At 35.4% G+C, this 21390-nt stretch overlaps 3 protein-coding genes and 1 long non-coding RNA gene across 5 annotated transcripts in view; 2 read left to right on the forward strand and 2 right to left on the reverse strand.

Moving 5' to 3' along the window:
- Window positions 1-134: 134 nt before the first annotated feature.
- cyp17a1 (cytochrome P450, family 17, subfamily A, polypeptide 1) lies at window positions 135-9850 on the reverse strand. Its single transcript, NM_212806.3, is given in 8 exon segments — window positions 135-1317; window positions 1407-1510; window positions 3331-3500; window positions 3605-3814; window positions 5658-5744; window positions 6106-6335; window positions 8267-8405; window positions 9181-9850. Coding segments are annotated over 8 exon segments (1560 nt in total). The 5' UTR covers window positions 9517-9850; the 3' UTR covers window positions 135-1033.
- Window positions 9851-11169: 1319 nt separating this feature from the next.
- On the forward strand, window positions 11170-14698 carry borcs7 (BLOC-1 related complex subunit 7). The gene is given in 5 exon segments (NM_001039988.1): window positions 11170-11309; window positions 11640-11702; window positions 13613-13656; window positions 14069-14089; window positions 14211-14698. Coding segments are annotated over 5 exon segments (312 nt in total). The 5' UTR covers window positions 11170-11177; the 3' UTR covers window positions 14263-14698.
- A 510-nt stretch (window positions 14699-15208) lies between these two features.
- On the reverse strand, window positions 15209-19431 carry LOC147841148 (uncharacterized). Its single transcript, XR_015506052.1, has 2 exons — window positions 18672-19431; window positions 15209-18460 (listed from the first exon to the last, which is right to left on the reverse strand). It is a non-coding gene; the product is annotated as an uncharacterized LOC147841148 (long non-coding RNA).
- cnnm2a (cyclin and CBS domain divalent metal cation transport mediator 2a) overlaps window positions 16780-21390 on the forward strand; it is a 29428-nt gene continuing 24817 nt past the window's right edge. Inside the window, exon 1 of one of the 2 annotated variants that reach the window (XR_015505151.1) lies at window positions 16780-18419. Coding sequence is in view for 1 of the 2 variants with exons in the window: in NM_001144785.1 (NP_001138257.1) it covers window positions 16970-18419 (1450 nt within the window). In the remaining variant the exon portion in view is untranslated. 2 annotated transcript variants of the gene reach the window in all.

Consider the following 21390-nt stretch of genomic DNA (forward strand, 5'->3'; position numbering starts at 1 on the left):
TTTAATTGCTAATATTATGCGTTGGCTAATAAATAAGAACTTGCATTTACTGGAAAATACACTAGGAGGAAGAAAGTCAAAAGTCTATACATTTATTTTGTTAAAGCATTTAAGGCATGAACCACACTGATGAGTTAAGTAGCGAATCACATCACATTTATTAATTTCGTCCAAACCAACTTCCCGTAAGAAATATGATTATAAACACGGTAATAAACACTTGCAACACATAGACATTGTTTTAGAACAGTGCAACCAGTTGAAAACCAAGACCAACATAAAAAGATTGAGCACTTGACTTTAAAAAAAAAAAAAGTAAGATGCTTTGAAAAAAAGCTGGAAATCTGTTTTTCCTACAATCAAGTCTATGGTTACAGGTTTTCAGCATTCTTCAAATTATCTTCTTTTGTGTTCAACAGAAGAAAAAAAACACTTCAAGGAGAGTAAATAGTGAGTACATTTTACATTTTGGGTAAACTATCCGTTTAACCTTTTATTGGGTGAAGAATCATATATGGTAACTTCACTGAAATTGATTTCGATCTCACTCACTATCCTATTTCTCATAAAAAAATCTAAAAAGTTCTTGTAAGTCACATCCCCAAATAACAATCCAGGTTTGTTTTTCAATGAGTGCTGTATAAAGGGTTAAATTTGACTATTTCAAACACTGTTACAATAATATGGCCTGGTGGCTTCAACAAAAACACATGCCATCAATAACACCCTTGTTGCTCTTTAACAGTCAATAAACCATCATTAATAATCAGCTTATATGAATAAATGTGTTCCCTCCATATTCTGACTGTTCAAAATCCTTCTTTGAATTTATGTTTGATGTGTGCTATTTGACTGAGCGCCGTCTGAAATGATCTTCTAAAAGAGAATATTTCCTCAGCATTATGTTTATTTCACTCTAAATTTGATGAAAAGAACCAACGTTCTGCCATAAAAGTGAAAATACTCAATCTACACAGAGGAAGCTGAGAAAAAGATTCTCATTAGATGAAGATTTCAGCATCTGACATTAAGCTCAGCAGTGCTGCATGAGTGGGGATTTCTCCCAGTCTGCTCTTACTTTAGCAACAACCTTGAATTTCTTGGGTTGAAGAACCACGCCAAACTTGCCCTGGAGGTCAGGCAGAGGCTGGCCAGTGGGCATCTCCAGGGTGAACCTTTGCAAAATCCACGCCAGGAAGAGGAAGAGCTCCATCTTTGCCAGGGCCTCGCCGAGACAAACACGCACCCCTGCGCCGAATGGCAGATAACTGCCCGACGGGCAGCACAAACCATCACCCTCCTCATTCAGAAAGCGTCCTGTCAGATTAGAGGATTCACTGTTACTGATAATGTTCAAAGCGAGAGACAGCGAGAGACAACCGGCTTTCATCATAGCAGATCCTCACCTGGGTCAAAGAGCTCAGGGTTCTTCCATTCCTTCTCATCATGATGTAAAGACCAGAGGTTAATAACGACCCGCGTCCCTTTCTGCACTGTGTATTCGCCAACACTGTAAAAATAAGAGTGAACCATTTCAGTATTAGCATCAAATTAGCATTTGAGTCAAAGACGATAAGGGTTTTTCACTCCATTTAAATATATATATATATATATATATATATATATATATATATATATATATATATATATATATATATATATATTTATATATTTATATATATATATATATATATATATATATATATATATATATATATATATATTTATATATATATATATATATATATATATATATATATATATATATATATATATATATATTTATATATATATATATATATATATATATATATATATATATATATATATATATATATATATATATATATATTTTATATATATATATATATATATATATATTTTTTTATATATATATATATATATATATATATATATATATATATATATATATATATATATATATATATATATATATTTATATATTTATTTATTTATTTTTATATATATATATATATATATATATATATATATATATATATATATTTAAATGGAGTGAAAAACCCTTATATATATATATATATATATATATATATATATATATATATATTTATTTATTTTTTTTAAGAGGATTGACAGAAATGTAAGAAGTGTAACAAAAGTTTATGTGAATGTAAGAGTACATGGGTGTTTCCCAGTGTTGGGTTGCAGCTGGAAGGGCATCTGCTGCATAAAACATATGCCGGATGTATTGGCGGTTCATTCCGCTGTGGCAACCCCTGATTAAAGGGACAAAATGAATAAATGAATCTTGAGATAATAAACTAATTACTATATATTACCATGGTATCTTTTCATGAGGGTACATACACTCACTGATTGAATTATGTAACATTCTCTCCAGAATTCTGTTATTGAAAACAAATAGCACCGAAATCATATAATAGATATGAAAATGTTGTGATAAACAGATTTACAAATGCCATTTGTTAAAAACATTTTGTTTGGTTGTTTTTATGCATTCTAAAAACATTGTGCGCATTAAATCTTCCATTAGAATTTTTGATGAATATGATGTTGACAAGTTAGAATGGTGTTGAAAAATATAGACACAGTTCAAAGCAAAATTATTACAATGCAAATTTAATACCTGTGAATTTTTTCATTCTTTTTCATATTTTTCCCCAGGTAAAATTTTTGCAGTATTTTCCATAGGGTACTGTTTTTTTCTTCTAAAGAAAATCTTTTTATTTTATTTTAATTTTTAAATTTTTTAAATTTTATTAGCCCCCTTCTGTTACCATGGCAAAGACAAAAGTTAAGACAAGTGAGTTATAAGAAACTAGCATATATAATATATGACAAATGCGTTTAGATTTTCCATTCATTAAATAATATTTCCCCATATTAAATCCTCTATAGGGAGAAACACCTGGCAGGGTTTCTGCATGTTTTACCAAGTTAAATTAAAAAATTTAAGACATTTTTAAGACCATGATGAATGTAAGATTAGACTTAAACAGGTCTAAATGCTAAGGATTTTTTCGAATGTCCCAGTTAGAAAAGATTTTCACTTCCCCGTCAAAAAATAATTACAATTTAATACAATTATAATTTTTTTTACAATAATTTTTCTCAAATATATTAATTCACAAACTCCATAACCCTTACCAAAAATAGAACAAAACAATAATATAATAATAATACAATTAAGAAAATAAATTAACAGGAAAATTAAGAACTGTCAAAAATTATGTAAGACCTACAACACAACATTTCAGTAGATTTAAGACCTTTTAAGGCCTAAAATCTAGCTTTTGAGATTTAAGACACTTAAGACCTGACCCTGACCTGGAATCCTGCAGCGCCACATGAGGGATGAGGAGCGGAGAAACAGGTCGAATCCTCAGCACTTCTCTGATAGTGGCCTCTAGATAAGGTAGATTCCCCCTGTCGCTGAGCTGAGGGTGTCTTTCTTTCCCAATCTTACTGTCGAGCTCCTCTTGAATCTTTCTCTGAACCTAAAGTCAAATTCAAAGAACGTTTACGATGTTTAACTGAAAATCAATAGTAACCTGTTTGGATCAGCACACCCAGTCGAGAGCGCGGTTTCATTTCGGCCCACCTGTGGATTGTGGACGAGGTAAGCTATGGACCATTTGAGTACAGTAGTAGTGGTTTCCACCCCAGCCCCAAAAATGTCCCCCACCGTCATGAGCACATGATCTTCAGTTAAACCGACATCACGAGTGCTGCTGTTATTGTTTTCTGAGCTGCGTTTCGCCCTCAGAAGAGCATCCAGGAGATCCCGCTGCACGTTATCACTGTAGGTCACCTGTAGATGGAGACAAACACCACATCACTGACCAGGTGTCCTGACATTTTTATCCTACCCATCAGATTATGTTACCAACACTGAATGGTTCTCTGATGTTGGGGTTAGGGATTAGGTAGGTTAGGGCGATATACGGTTTCATACCACTTCTCTATATTAAAATTTACACTTGTAGCAATTTTGCGTTTTGTGTCATCACCGGCAGTTTCTGTAAATATGACACAAGTGATGAAAATGGTAGTTTTTAAAGTAACGCATACTTATTAGCATTAATATCGTCGAGGTGTAACATTAACATCATTTAAAATTGCATTCTTAAAAATAAAAGATCCTTTTTGGCTTTTTTGGTTCCACGCAGATCTTTAAAGGGACAAATCACCCGATTGTTGTTATTTACTCATACTGGTTTCAAAACTTTATGGGTTTCCTCCCATTGTTGAACACGTTTTTGTGCTGAAAATATCCTGAAAGCCATTAACAATTGACTTTCATAATATTTGTTTTTCATACTATGGAAATCAATGGTTCGAGTTTTTTTTTAGCTTTCATTTCTAGCTTTTTTTTGTATTCAACAGAAGAAGGGAACAAACTGAAGGTTTGGAAGTGTTGGGGGTAATAATTACAAGTAACACGAGTTACGTAATAATATTACAAAATAACAAGTAACGCATTACAATAAGTTATATTTGAGTTACTTCATAAAAGTTGTAATGAGTTACTTTTTAGTTTAGTTCATTTGCTTTTACAAAAATATTTACTGAATTAAAATTAACGTTGTCACGTTAAATCCCACACACACAATGAGAGAATGCAGGAACAGACAGAAATGAAGATGGCAGAGCATTACATTTCTGCAATGAAAATATTCTCATTATTTTAAACACATGGAAGATATGGAAAAGATGATTATCTGAATGAACAGTGACTTTACTTTTTAATCAGACAGAAAGTACAAAAGTAGCAAACACATTGCTTTAAACTTTCATTAATCTGTACGCCATGTAGCCTATAACTCTGGGGTAAGGAAGTTCTCAGAAGATAAAATTATCCTACATTCATTTTTTTGATGCGTTTTTTAAAGGTAAAAGAAGGTTATACGGTTTGTTGTTAATTGCAGAGCTCCTCTTTAAAAAAAAAAAAAAAAAAAAAAACAAGAAGAACCCCCCTGCAAGTTCTGAAAGAGATCAAGCCTAAACCAGGTCAGAAAAAGAAAAACTCAAAAGTAACTCAAAAGTAACATTACACATTACTTACCATAAAAAGGAACTAAGTAACAGAACTAGTTACTTTTTTGGAGAGTTTAACTCAATATTGAAATGCATTACTTTTCTACCCTGACACTGGTTTGGAAAAAGTAAAAGGTGATCAAATAATGAGTACATTTTGGGGTGAAATGTCCCTTTAATATTCTTAGAACCTCTCCATTCCACAAAAGATTATGTACTGTTCAAATTAATCGAATGAAGAGTTCAGATGCAAAAACCTCTACGTGCCATCTGAAATTTTCTTCTGAAATTAGCATTTTAATCAGGCTCCTATGTCTATGTTCAGTAATTTCACTTTTATGGCAAAGAATTGGTCATATAATAAATAATAAATAATTGGTGAAATAACTGAACATTAACATAAGGGGCTGGGAATAATGCTCGTTGTAGAAGAAAATTCCAGATTTTCGCATCTGAACTCCTCAAATGTTCTAAAAGACTTTTGGAACTTTTCTTTTGAGAGTGCAGTAGAAAATGATTATTTAGATTACTCAAAAAGTAGGCTATGTAAAGATTATCTTTTACTTGTATTCATTTCATAGGCTACATTTTTTTGTAATATGAAATTGCACATGTACCTTGTGTTCCTCATATTTCTTCTGAAGCAGTTTATCTCTAATGGAAATGCATTGTCTTAGGATTCTGAGGTCTTTATTTGGGAAAATCTGAAAGGAAAAATTAAATTAGTGTAGTTATGGAATAGAATTAAAATATTTCTTCAATCTGGTTGCAACAAAACTATAATATTATAATATTAATAAACATAAGTAAAAAGTAGCTGTTTTGGGCTGTTTGAATTTAACTAAATATGGCCCATGTGCATATAGTTAAAAACTAAATTTAGAAATATTTCTATAAACCTTAAAACACATTGAAAATCACGGTAAAATTATAAATTCATTTAATTGTAAGAATATTTCACAATAATATAATTTGATTTTATTAAATATGAAAGAAATCATCAAAATCAGTGTCAACTTTTAATAACCCCAAACATGTACCTTAACACATGGACTTAAATCTCACCTGCAGCCATGGGAAAATATCCACCAAGCTGTCCTTTGCAACTGTATCCACGATTCCCTGGCTGTACTTGAGCATGGACTCAAACTCAGCATCTCCACGTTTATACGAGGAGTTAAAACACAAGGCACACACCACATTTGTGACAGCACGTGTCAACTCCGGTCCCAGATCCACAGCACTGTTTTGGCTTTCAGTCAGCACTTCACACATAGAGCTCGCCTCCCTGCAAACTTTGCAGAGAAAGAATTAGGTGTCAGCTTCTGTTTATAATCTTTTATACAGTTGAAGTCAGAATTATTAGCCCCCCTGTTTATTTTTTCCCCAATTTCTGTTTAACTGAGAGAGGATTTTTTTTCAACACATTTCTAAACATAATAGCTTCAATAACTCATTTCTAATAACTGATTTATTTTATATTTGTCATGATGACAGTAAATAATATTTGACTAGACATTTTTCAAGACACTTCTATACAGCTTAAAGGGACATTTAAAGGCTTAACTAGGTTAATTAGGTTAACTGGGCAGGTTAGGGGTAATTAGGCAAGTTATTGTATAATGATGGTTTGTTCTGAAGACAATTTAAAAATATATATAGCTTAAAGGGGCTAATAATTTTTACCTTAAAATATTTTTTTTTATTACTAAAAACTGCTTTTATTCTAGCCGAAATAAAACAAATAAGACTTTCTCCAAAATAAAAAATATTATCAGACATACTGAAAAATTTCCCTGCTCTGTTAAACATAATTTGGGAAACATTAAAAAAAGAAAAACAAATAAATCAGGCAGGGCTAATAATTCTGATTTCAACTGTATGTGATCAAAACAAGTCTTATGTTGTTCGGACTTTTTTCTTCAATAGCCAAAATGGACCATGAATTTAGCAACATTTAGCAAATGTTTGATCAGTAAATGTACATTACTAACAACTTTAATTATTTTCTCAATATTTAGATTTTTTAGAACCTTTAGATTCCAGATTTTGGCATTTCAACCAAATATTGTCCCATTTTAACAAACCATAGATCAATGAAATGCTTGTTTACTTTTTAAATGTTTTATAAAAATGTATAATAATTTGGACAATTAAGACTTTTACCACTATCTGCTAGTTCAAGATTGCTTTGAAAGAAAATATAAAGCAAAGAACATTTTGGATTTGAACGAATTCATAAAATTAATTATAGATTATTTTCCCAGAGATGGGTTGCAGCTGGAAGGGTATCCGCTGCTTAAAACATATGCCGGATAAGTTGGCGGTTCATTCCGCTGTGGCAACCTCGGATTAATAAAGGGACTAAGCCAAAAAGAAAATGAATAAATGAATTATAGATGTTTATAGAAAAAATAATTGTAAAATACTTTCTTCTTTCCACCAAGCCCTTAGGCAGAATGGAAAAGATTTCACAAACTACATGGAGGTGGAAAGAATTTGCATAGAAAAATCTAATACGTCTTTTCATTCCCCCAAAATTAAAAGCACACAATTGTCCACACCACAAACTTGCTTGAGGATAGGTGGGAAGGTTGAGATCACCTCCAAATTTTCTGGAAATATTTCCTTTCTGGATCAAGGTTTTATTGGAAACGGAAAAGACCTTAGGATACCGTACACCAAAAGACTAGAAATTATCTTGAAATCTATGAAGAGGTGGTAGTGAAGGAGGATGTTTACCTTGTAAATATATTAAGTGTGGCAAGCAAGAGGAGAAATACCAGATACTGCTATAAGTATGACACCCCCTCCTCTATTGGCGATTGTGAAGGAAATAAGCAATATGGTAGAATTGACATTTATTTCGAGACTTAAACAGGACTTATTTCTAAAAACATTAGAAGAAATGGATTGATTACTGCAATGTTAACAACTGTTGAATGCATTGAATCTGGAACAAAGTAACCTCCCAATGTTGTGTTTTCGTATTTACTTATTATTTTTGTATTTGTTTATCATTTCATGTGCAATTTGCAGATTTTTGAATGGAAAATGTTCTGTTGTAAAATTTAAAACTGATCAATAAAAATAAAGTAGCAGCTGTCAGATGATGTATATATTTCAATTTCTAAAATTTGACACTCGTGGTTTTGTGGTCCTGGGTTATATATTTCACCGCAGTGCTTTATATGTTTGTATCACAATAACCTGCAGTGACACTCACTTATCTTCTCAATAGAAACTGAACCTTCTCCAAACATGCAAAGAGCTCCATGAACCATTTTGCGGTGAAACTTCCATGTGGAACTGTAGTCAGCAAACGCTATATCTTTCCCATCTCGAGTTAACAAGTCTGTTGTAACCTAGAAGACAATCGTAGAAAGTCTCAGTAAAGAAAATACATTTTCACTGAAAATTAAGGGTAATGTTGACCCAAAAATCATGTACTCTTCCTCCTCCATTCACTTAAAAAATAAATGTTGCTGCTTGTTTAAACTACTTATTAAAATGAGTTGAAACATCACAATTCTTAAGGGTTTATTTTGGGGGCAACTTAGCTCTTATGTTCAATCTACCTAAATTTGTAAAAACTATTGGGTTAACCTAATCGATATGTGTTGGCAAAACATGAAGGAATTGTGTGGAACTCAGCATTTTTTACATTGCTCCAAACCTGATTGACCAGTTTCTTTCATCTTTTTAACACACAAAAAATGTGACGCATGTTAGAAACTGGATTTACTATGGAGATCCTTTTTCAGCTTCTTTCAAAATATCTTCCTTTATGTTCAATAGAAGAAAGAAACTCATTAAGGTTTGGGACCAATTCAGGATAAGTAAATCTTTTATTTTTGGGTGAGTTTACACAGTTCATATTTAGTAAAAAAACAAATCTCATTAATGTGAAATATTCTTACAATTGAATGATATGTTTAATGGTATTTAATATACAGATTTAGGCAGTTCATTCTGCTCTGACGACCCCTGATTAATAAAGGGACTAAGCCAAAAAGAAATGAATGAATGAATGAATGTGTAAATTTAGTTTAACCATATGCAGATGGGCCATATTTAAATTAACAAAATTTAAACAGCTAAAAATGTCTAATTAAACTGAATGTGATTGTATGTACTTACAGTCCGTGGCCTCCCTGCAAATATTTTTCCTTTTTTGATCAGGATCTCCTTCGCATGATGGTGGTTGTTCACAATGAGCAGTTTGTGGGAGCCCATCATGAGGGAATACAGATCTCCGTATTTCTTCTGCAGGTCCTGAAAGAAGATGTGCGGAGGACTGTCGCTCACCAGGCTCAGCAGACTGCCGATGATGGGCAGTGAAGGGAGACTTGGAGGACATCTGTTTCCTGCTGGCACAAATCCATTCATCTTCTGTTTGAGATACAGAGCTGCCAGAATCACTGCGGAGAACAGGCTTAAACAGAGCAGCCAGGGCAGGATGAGTGCTTCAGCCATTGTCAGCTACATTCAACTGAGTGTCCTCCAGCTCTTCTGAACAGCACTGCCTGTGTGAGCGAGCCGACAGGAGACTTTTATGCAGATCCTTCAATGCCACCTCCTTGACCCTGAAACAGTTCAGCTTCAACTATCTAAGTGTCAGGGAGGCTGTTTTCAACAGAGCTGTTGATCGTTTCCTCATATTCAGAGATGCTTGTGTGAGCACAATCGGCCACTTAAACTCTGCAGACCCTGTATTAGAATGATATCATCAATGTTTTGCTTTAAATCCTTGTAAAGGTCTGTGGTGGGTCTATATATGGCTAAATAAAAAAAATCAGCACACTGCCACTAATTAGTCTTTTGATAGCACAAAGCTATCAAAAGACTAATTCAATTGCACAACATTTTACCTGCAAGGTCTTCATCAGGTCACAGAGGAAACACAAGAGAACTCAAGACTCTAAACATCACACCTGCAAACAATGATCATCCCAATCAACCAATGAGTAAGTAAATTAAAAAATACAGTCAAAAGCCAAAACCAATAGAAAATAACTATAAGAAACCATCAGAAAATCAGAATCGGTTTTAGTGTCCAGTGTGCTTAAACACACAAGGAATTTGTTTTGGCTACAGAAGCTTCCAGTGTACATAAAGTGACAAGTGGCAACACTAAAAATAAATGTGATAAAAGACGATCAACGTTAAACAGAGATGCAGTTAGTCAGAAAGCTCTGGATGATCAATTGTATGTACAGATTTGTTATAAATGTACAAGTTATAAGTTGCTGTGTACAAATGCATAGAGAAAGGATTGCATTGTATATTGTTATAAGGTGCCGTGTACAAGTGTGTAGAAAAAAATAACAACAACAAAAAAACACTCATATATTTGTCTTTTGAGAGCTAAAGTGTCAGTGTGCTGACTTTTTACTTTTTCTATTGTGTTTGGCTTGATTGAGCACCTGCCTTTAAGATTTTCCTAGATGTGCACACACTGATTGTTTTTTAATAGATGGTACCATTTGTAGTGTAGGATCTCTGTTTTCTACAGATAGAAACCAGTCTTTTATTTGATATTAAGCAAGTGTTTAAATGTTAGATTTTGAAACCAAAGGCTCTCTGCTTAAATCTTTAACTTAAACGTGTATGTCACATAACCTGCTTGAATGCTCCCTCAGGCCTCAAGTCTATTATTATTGAGCTAACAGGAATTAACAAGAAACTGAAGTTAAAACTTTATTCATTCATTTTGTTTTTGGCTTAATCCCTTTATTAATCCAAGGTCGCCAGAGTGGAAACCAACTTATCCAGTAAGCAACCCATCACTGGGAAACACCCATTCACTCTCCTTCACACATGGGCGAACCAGAGCACCCGGAGGAAACCCATGACAACACGGGGAGAACATGCAAACTCCACACAGAAAGCCAACTGACCCAGGCTTGAACCAGCGACCTTCTTGCTGAGGCAGCGCTAAAACATAATTGTAACAAGTTGATCATTAGTTATATTACATTTTACTTTTACAAACTTCTAGTTAAATTTTACTACAATTGTTCATATTCAATAGGATTTACAACACAAATGGCAGTTAAATCAGTCAGATACATAAAAATATCGTCACTCGAGTTCGCTTTTAAATTGTCCCTTGCCTGCTGCCGTAGTAAACAGTAATGGCTTCCTCCGAAACGCAGCCCCGCTTCGGTCAATCTGTCAAAGGTTTATTGTCTGATAAAGTAACTTCTTGCAGTGGAGATGTGATCGCTTTAACTCGTCAAGTGTTGAAAGGATCCCGGAGCCAAGAAGTAAATATACGACACATTATCTGAAGTGATATTGTTTGGTTAAGGCGAGATGTTCGCCTGGCTGATGTTAACTGTTTCTTTCTCATAGCAATTAGCTTAATAGTCGAGACGAGCTTCATAACTTAATAAGAGGCTTAGACTTTTTTGAAAAAGCATAGACTTTAACTTAGATACTGGGATACTGAGCACTACATGACACTGGGCACTACATGATGTCCAGAACAGCTGTCTCGAGGTTTTGAGACGACAAGGCGCATTAATACTGCATCAAGTGATGATTCAGTTGACAATATAAAAATAATGTTAACATTGAGCTCTTCTTCTTTATAGCTACTCAGTCAGGCAGCGAGAAATATGGTCATTCAGGAAGATGCCATTCTCCATTCCGAAGATGTAAGTGATATAAATATGTGTGTATTTACAGGGGTTGGACAATGAAACTGAAACGTTTGGGTTTAGACCACAATAATTCATTAGTATGGTTTAGGACCTCCTTATAAGCTTAGGAATGACAGATACAAGTCCTGTGCAGTGGCCAAAAGGATTTTGAGCCCTTTTCCTTTTAGAATAGTGGCCAGGCTCCACGTAATGCAGGAGGAGGAAAATGTTTCCTGACTCGCTCCACCCATACATTCCAAAGTGGCTCAATAATATTTAGATCTGGTGACTGTGCAGGCCATGGAAAATGTTCAACTTCACTTTCATGTTCATCAAACCACTGTGTCTTCTGACTTGCTATGTGTATTGCTGCACTATTATCCTAATACACGGCAATGTTTTTAGGATACAATGTTTAATTCAATGACGCACCCATCTAGCACAAGTTCTGGGCCTAGGGTATGCCATGGTATTGCAGCCCAAATCATCACTGATCCAGACCCATGCTTCACTCTGGGCATGCGACAGTCTGCGTGGTACACTTCTTTGGGGTTTCTCCACACTGTAACTCTCTGGGAAAGACAGCAAAGGTGGACTCATCAGAGAATAATACATGTTTTAAGCAAAACTGTGCTATTACTCTGCACATTCCTCCAGTATGAGCTGAGTGTGAAGGTTTCATTAGCATTCTATAAAAATTTGTCACCAGGCCGGTCGAATTTAGTCATGAAGCCTCCAACGTTAAATTGGCCAGTGTTTTAGTTTCATTGTCCAACTCTGGTGTATGTGTGTGTGTGTGTGTGTGTATGTGTGTGTGTGTGTGTGTGTACAGTGCGTCTTCACTTATTCCAAAATGGATTAATTTATTTCCTCAAAATTCTACACACAAAACCCCATAATGAGAAAAAGCTGAAAAATCACGTGTACATAAGTATTCACAGCCTTGTCTCAATACTTTGTTGTTGCACCTTTGGCAGCAATTACAGCCTCAAGTCTTTTTGAAAATGATGCCACAAGCTTGGCACACCTGTCTTTGGGAATTTTTGACCATTCCTCTTTGCAGTACCTCTCAAGCTCTATCAGGTTGAATGGGAAGCGACGGTGTACAGCCATTTTCACATCTCTCCAGAGATGTCAATAGGATTTAGGTCTGGACTCTGGCTGGGCCACTCAAGGACATTCATCAAGATGTTGTGAAGCCACTCCATTGATCTTTTGGCGATGTGCTTTGTGTCATCGTCTTGCTGGAAGATGAACCGTCGCCCCAGTCTGAGGTCAAGAGCACACTGAAGCAGGTTGTCATTCAGGATGTCTCTGTACATTGCTGCATTCATCTTTCCCTCTATCCTGACTAGTCTTCCAGTTCCTGCTGCTGAAAAACATCCCCACAGCATGATGCTGCCACCACCATGCCTCACTGTAGGGATAGTATTAGCCTGGTGATGAGTGGTGCCTGGTTTTCTCCAAACTTAACGCCTGGCATTCACTCCAAAGAGTTCAATTTTAGTCTCATCAGACCAGAGAATTTTGTTTCTTATGGGCTGAGAGTCCTTCAGATGCCATTTGGTAAATTCCAGGCGGGAGTGGCTTCTTCTCTACCATAAAGGCCTGATTGGTGGATTGCTGCACAGATGGTTGTCCTTCTGTAAGGTTCTTATTCCATAGAAGAACACAGCTCAGGCAGAGTGACCATTAGGTTATTGACCTCTCTGACTAAGTCCCTTTCCCCCCGATCACTCAGCTTAGATTTTGAGGAAATAAATTAATTTAATCCATTTTGGAATAAAGTTGTAACATAAAAAATGTGGATGTATCAGTTGCACTGTATATCAGTATTATTATTAATATAATTATATATTTAAAATGAATATATGTAGGCAACTACTCGTAGTATCTTAAACTTCTCTAAATATTTTTATGCTTAGAGTCTACGGAAAATGTCTATTATAACGACCCACTTGCAGTACCAGTGAGTATGCACCCTAAATAATATTTCAATTATTTGTACATATATTTTTAATCATTGGTATTTTGATTAAAATGTATATTTAATCCAAAAGGGAAAACAAGTTTAATTTTTCCTTTTTTATTTTTCTTACCTTATTTCTCTTGCATTGGTCATAAATTGATTTTATGTAATTCTAATTTTCATGTAATTGTATTGTAATTTATGAACGTTTAAATGTTTTGTATTAGAAAAATCAAGACAAATTACTGAAGAAGAAGATACGTTTTTGGTGTGGAGATAATGTGCTTGTTTATATTAACATCGTTTACGGTTCTAGTCAACGGTTTAAAGACATGTCATTAAAATATAAATTGTGAAAATGTAAGAAATTAATTCATGTATTTTATTTTTTTGTTTTGCCTCTTAAATCCAGGCAAGAGGCCATTCAGAAGAAGTAAGTCTATTATAAGTAATATTCTCAATATGTTATTAGAACAAATAAACAATTATTATTATTATTATGTGTGAGTTGATCTAGACATTCAGCCACTCTTTATCTGTCATGTCTTTCACAGTGTTGAACACTCGAAAAACCTGCAGGATCAACTGAGACACTTGATGAAATAATACTGCTCTTCTATTATACAAATGTAGCCTCCTATAATTTCTCTCTCTCTTTTTTTTTTTTTTTTTTTTACTGTAAATCAGTTGCAGGTGATTACTCATTGCACACATTGAAAGACATTCCAACATCCTCCTTTTCTCTTGAAATGCATTAGATTTTCAAATGAAGGCTCTTCTGTTGGAGATTGTTTTCAGTATTAATATTCGAAATGATAGTCAAAATAACGTCCACCACTTCTGTTTGTTTGACTTGGTACATTTGCTTTTAGACTTTTAAATCAGGTTTACAAATTAGAAATTGTTAGTCTATTTATATCTCGTTTTATATGGTGTAATTGTTTTGCCAAACATACTTGAACATATTTGTATAAAATGTTACACAGCATTGTTTCTGCACATTTTGCTAAGCAGCTTTAATAAATGGATGTGGAAAGTTGGATGAAACATGTCTTTTTTTTAAGTCCATCAAGGGGGTGAATGATAAAGTTCATCCCACATGCAGTATCAGCAGCTTCTCTGCAAGGGCGAGCAGATGGATGTCCTAGAGTGAGGCCTTGAGCATAACTTTTCACTTCAACAAGGTTTTGACTTTTGTCTGCAAGAATTTATTATTTTTTTATATGACGCAACAGTCAAAATATAACCATGAACATATTTAGTCTGTAATCAACAAATGAAGCGTTCACCATAGCTTTACTTTCATTCATTTTTATAAATCATTTTTTTTTCAATTGTGCATTAAAATGTTATTCAAAATAATAATATTAATAATAAGAAAAATGATATAAAAGTAATAAAAACTGAGTTATCTTTTTTTAAATTATCTCTTCTTTTTGGTTAAAATATTCTTAATAAGTGAATTATAACATGTGCATTATATTGATATTCAAATCATTAAAAAATAAAATAATCTAAACAAAAAGAAAGAAGTAGAACATTTTGAGGAAAATTTAGTTTGTTTTGCAAGATCAAATATCAAACATTAATTCTAGGTGCTTTCTAAGTAGTCCTGCAGTTTGCACATCTGCCCATTCACACTCGCTGGATCACGGGAGACCTTGAATTGAAAAGAATGTTCTGTCCCTTCTTTAGTTCAACTTATCAGTACTCAAGGTCTAGAATAATGTAGTCTTGCAATCTGCCAAGCTTGTGTAACAGTGGATCTTGATTCAGAAATTACTATTGAGTTTTATTATTCAAAAGGAGTAATGCCTTATCTAATAGCTATTTTTCGTATCTTTGTTAAACTCAAATAATTATGCAATGTCCATAGCAGTGGCTCATAAAAACAATTAGTGCTTAAAATATGCTATTTTTGGTTGTACATTATGTTTGCATTTATGCGTGTTATTCATATGCATATGTGCGGGTATAATAAAGCAAAATAGAGCATGGTTGTTATAATTTAGTTCCCTTCAAATCTGCACATCTTGCACATTTTAGATTGGCCAGTTCACTGTGTCCATTACGTACAATTGGTATTGATTTTTTAAATAGCAGGATAACGAAGTAGTCAATTTGTGTTATGGGAAAGGTTTTGGCTCCCTCTGTAGGCAAAACAGCAGCCAAACACATTAATATATGCATAGAGAGAGAGCGAGAGAGAGAAAATAAATAGTCAAGGAGCACTGTTGAGACTACAATGAAGGTCGCAAAAGAAGGCAATAGTTTGCGTTTGTGGTTTTAATTATTGCATTGTTTATATACATCCATTGGGGCGCAGGGGAGTTATCAGTGGAAATATTCGAGGTGCGAAAAGCATCACACATACACAAATAAATTATAAAACGAACTAAATGAACTAAATTGAATTATAAACCGCTTAATCCTACGTATGTAATAATTAGCTATTTATAAAATAACAAATAAAAAACAATTTAAGAATACAGATTAAACTAAATGAAAGATTATCATACATAAAAAATAAACAAAACAAACGAATATCAATAAGAAATTGCTTGTAAAAATAAATATATGTATTTGGACATAAATTAATATGAAACAATCTATTGTAACCTAACATGTTCTATTTTCCTAAAAATATCATTTCAAACTACGAGGGAATCGAGAAGTGGAAAGTGAATGAAAGTGAAAGAAGGCTTCACACGTGTTTGTTTATATGACAGAGACGCACGTGCGTTTATAAGCAATTAGAAAGCGAATAGTTTCACTCTTTGTCTTACTTTTTTTTTCTCATTTCCCGTGCTTAACGTACCCTACTAAATCCGTCATTCAGTCTTTTTCTGTTTTCAGGCTTAACCCCAAAAATTCAATACGTTATTGCAATGCATTGGCCAGTAGTTTCAACAGTGACATACCGTTGGCCGCCAGTGACCACTCCCACCTTTTAGGTACCGCTGTTTTTATCAGCTGATTGGACTTAGGAACGCCCACTACCGCTTTCAGGCCCGATAGCACCGCCTCTCCTCCCAAACTTCGCGCGATCTTATTGGATGCTCCGGGGTTGAATTTACATATGCCATCGGATTGGTGAAAACGCACGTCCGTCATGAGACATCTGTACTCGCAGCAGTTCACATAGAGCGTGCTGGTGTGTGTCATCGTGGTGCAGAGAGGCAGCGATACGCGGTGAGTAATGCCGTCCTTGTTGCTCGATGTCAGGATGGTTCTAGAGAGGATGAAGGCGGACGCGGACTTCCTCTGACCGTGGCAGCTTACATTCATTGACTAAAGTCTGCCCACTGTCAACATGGCAGAGCAATGGACCGCAGTGCCCACTTCTAATATGGCGGCGCTAAACCGGGCTGGATCATTGACTGTTATATTCTTAATTGTCAGCAGTTGTCTGATCAAAAGCATTGATGGTAAAGACCCTTCAGAAGAGACTGTCATCATTGGCCTCCGCCTCGAAGACACCGACGAGGTGTCTTTTATGGACAGAGGCTTTTTGCGCGTCAGCGAGCGATCTCGTGTCAGATTAAGGGTCTATGGGCAAAACATCAACAACGAGACGTGGTCCAAACTCGCCTTCACGGAACACCGCAGCAACGCACCTGCGGAGAGCCTGAGCCCCGGAGACGCACCTGCCTCGCATCCCTGCGGCATCCGATCCTCCGATATCATCATCCTTCCCACCATGGAGGTAAACAGAAAGACTTCTGGGATTATCGAGCTCGAGGTGAAGCCTCTGCGCAAAACGGAAAAAAGTAAAACGTATTACCTGTGCACCGCCATCGGGACACCTGGCGCGCAGGACTCCTGGTCCGAACACACCTGGGTCTATCACGAAGGGCATGACACAAAAGTGATCGTGGTGGAGGAGAAAAAGTTCCTCCTGCCGTTCTGGCTGCAGGTGATTTTTATTGCCATGTTGTTGTGCTTGTCTGGGATGTTCAGCGGGCTGAATCTGGGTCTGATGGCGCTGGATCCCATGGAGCTCCGGATTGTGCAAAACTGCGGGACCGAGAAGGAGAAGCATTACGCGAAGGCGATCGAGCCTGTCCGAAGCCAAGGAAACTACCTGCTGTGCTCGTTGCTGCTGGGAAATGTCCTGGTCAACACTACTTTGACTATACTTCTCGATGACATCGCAGGGTCAGGGCTGATCGCTGTGGTGGTGTCCACTATAGGGATAGTGATATTTGGGGAGATCGTGCCTCAGGCCATCTGCTCCAGGCACGGACTCGCTGTAGGCGCGAATACAATATTCTTGACAAAATTTTTTATGATCCTCACTTTCCCAGCATCCTATCCGGTCAGCAAACTCCTGGACCACGTGCTGGGGCAGGAGATTGGAACTGTGTACAACAGGGAGAAGCTGCTGGAGATGCTGAGGGTGACCGATCCATATAATGACCTGGTCAAAGAGGAGCTCAACATCATCCAAGGCGCTCTGGAGCTTAGGACTAAAACCGTGGAGGATGTCATGACACCTCTGCGGGACTGCTTCATGATTGCTGGTGATGCCATACTGGACTTCGCCACCATGTCTGAGATCATGGAGAGTGGCTACACTCGGATACCTGTGTATGAGGGTGAGAGATGTCACATTGTGGACCTGCTGTTTGTCAAGGACTTGGCCTTTGTGGATCCAGATGACTGCACGCCGCTGAAAACCATCACCAAGTTCTACAGCCACCCCCTGCACTTTGTCTTCAACGATACAAAGCTGGATGCCATGCTGGAGGAGTTTAAAAAAGGTAAAGATGTGTACAACTGCACTGGCATTTTAAAGCTACACCTTTACTTACCTGTTGAATTTTGATGGTAATAAAAGAGTACTCTGAGTAGACATGTACATTCTTAAAAACAAAGGTTGTTTATTGGCATGGAAAGTCTTTCAAATCGAACATTTCCAATCCACATGAAGAGGTTTCACATTAAAAGATTCTCCACTCTCTTTTAGATTCTAAATACATTCTTTTCATTCATTTTATTTTCATCGTAGTCACTTTATTATTCAGGGGTCGCCACAGTGGATGAACCACCAACTTATCTTGCAAATATTTTAAGCAGCGGATGCCCTTCCAGCTGCAACCCATCACTGGGAAACACACATGCAGTCTCATTCACACACATACACAATGGTCAATTTAATTTATTCAATTCACTTATAGCGCATTTCTATGGACTGTGGGGGAAACCGGAGCACCCGGAGGAAACCCATGCGAACGCGGGGAGAACATGCAAACTCCACACAGAAATGCCAACTGACCCAGCAGTGGCTCGAACCAGCGACCTTCTTTCTGTGAGGCGACAGCACTACCTACTGCACCACCGCGTCTCCAAATATATTCTTGTTACAAAAAGTATTTTGAGAATTGTTCACGAAAAAGGTTGTAGTTTTTTTATGTCGTTACTATGAAAACACTCTTGTAACTTTTAAAAAAACTTTTTATATAGTCGTATAGTCTTATTGTTTTTAAAGGTACGTCTTTAATTACTCGCTGAATTACTTGCATGAGCTAATTATGAACAATATTTGTGAAGCATCTATTAAACATGATCAAAACCCAAATTCAGAATTGTTAACATTGATTAATGCAGTGGTTCCCAAACTTTTCAGCCCGCGACCCCTAAAATAATAATGCCATATATTTATAAATATGCAAACATTGCTCATCCAACATTAGGCCTATATAAACATGAGCTTATTGACAACACAAAAAATTGCAACAGTCTAACAACCATATCATTTTATAGTGATTTATTAATTTGTTTAATTTAATATTAACCATAAATAATAATATAAACTAATGATATTTACTAAAGAGACTTGTAGAAACAGTGTTTTCACCACAAGTCTATTCTTGGTTTATTTTTGGAGACCACCAAAACCTGGTAATAATAAATAACCTGGTGTTATAAAATCAATCTGCTGCAGCTGACGCTATTGCTGTGTTGTTAATCTAATGTAAACACACCGATCCTATAAAATAATTAAAATCCTTTTCATTTGCATGTTGTTGTTTTTACTTTTAAAACAACTATTTTTCAATTTCTGTTGGTTATGGATAAAATATGTTAATTCTAAAAGTTTAATAAAATTTAGTTGACTTTTGGAAATCACCAAGCATTGTCATTATCCCGCAACGAGAATCACTTTGAATGTTCATGACCTAGCAATGAGCAACTTTATATTCATTAATGTAATAAATGTATTGTTCATTTTGTTATTGATAGTAAATAAATTAATTAATATAACCTCATTGTATAGTGTTACCATTTAATTAAACCATGGATTTAATTAATGAGTTAGTTTAACAATGGTAACCATAAATCCTCCATTTTTCTATAATGACCATAATTTAATCATGGTATTAATGGTAAAACCTTTTAAGCACAAATTGTTATCAAGGCAAAAAAAAAAAACGCACTTGTATAACAATAAAACCATGGTTTCACAGAAAAAAGTATCAACAACGTTTTTTCATTTTATATAGCAATGGTCTCAAACTCAATTCCTGGAGGGCCACAGCTCTGCATAGTTTACCTCAAACCACCTGCAACTCACATCTGCTTAATAGTCTAGTAGTAATGAACACCTTGGTTAGTTGGATCAGCTGTGTTTTATTAGGGTTTGAGCAAAACTGCAGAGCTGCGGCCCTCCAGGAATTGAGTTTGAGACCTATGCTGTATAGTTTTTGTTTTGTGTTTATGTAGTGTTTGTTTTATTTCAACTCACTTTTTGCCATGAAGATACATCACAGCATGGCAGAAGTAAAATTTGGAAAAACATCAAAAACCATAATATGCTCAGCATTTTATAATATATTATAGTGTTCTGTGGCTTGGCGAGGCAGTGGCGCAGTAGGTAGTGCTGTCGCCTCACAGCAAGATGGTAAGATGGTGGTTCATTCCGCTGTGGCGACCCCGGATTAATAAAGGGACTAAGCCGACAAGAAAATGAATGAATAGTCTGAGGCTTTGTAAAGTTTTTAAAAGTGTTTTAAAGTAGCTAAGTACGAACAAGTAAGCATCATTATTGCTTTTATGTAAAGATGCTACCTGTTGATGATATGATCGGTTCTTTCTGTGGTGTGCGATTCAATGAAGACAGTTTAAGAGGAACTCAAACCTGTCTTCAACACATATTCAACATAGATCTGTGGAGCAGAGTTCACACATAGGCCATATCCTCTATTTACATAGTTTTACATTAGGGCTGTATTATATTGGGAAAATCTACCTTTGCGATATTTCATTTTTCTGCTATATTTATTGCAATAGGAATACAGTTTCACCAGATGGCTTGAATAGCTATATTTGGAAAGAAATCATTCGTTGGGATTGATTTGGGGTGATTTTCTAAGGTGTTTTGCTTTAAAATAAATAAATTGTGAGCAAAAATAATAAAATAAATAGTGCTTAACAGTTTTCCGGAGAGTCAAATGGTATTCTGGTATAGAAATTAACTAGTAATATAAAATGTAAAATAACACTGTATAATCGTTGTTGTATTAATTCAGTAAAATAATTACTCATTAAAGTTACAAATGTACTTTTTTGTGCACGAATGCTTTAAAGGGCATCTATGATGAAAATCATCTTTTGAAAGCTGTTTGGACAAAACTTTGTGCATGTATAGTGTGTCAACAGCCATATTGGGGTGATATAAAGACAATAAGTCTCTTTTTTATGTTAAAATAGCATCCAAATGCCTCCCATTTT

Source organism: Danio rerio, chromosome 13 (assembly GCF_052040795.2).
Source record: "Danio rerio strain M-AB ecotype USA chromosome 13, GRCz13ab, whole genome shotgun sequence".
NCBI lineage: Eukaryota > Metazoa > Chordata > Actinopteri > Cypriniformes > Danionidae > Danio > Danio rerio.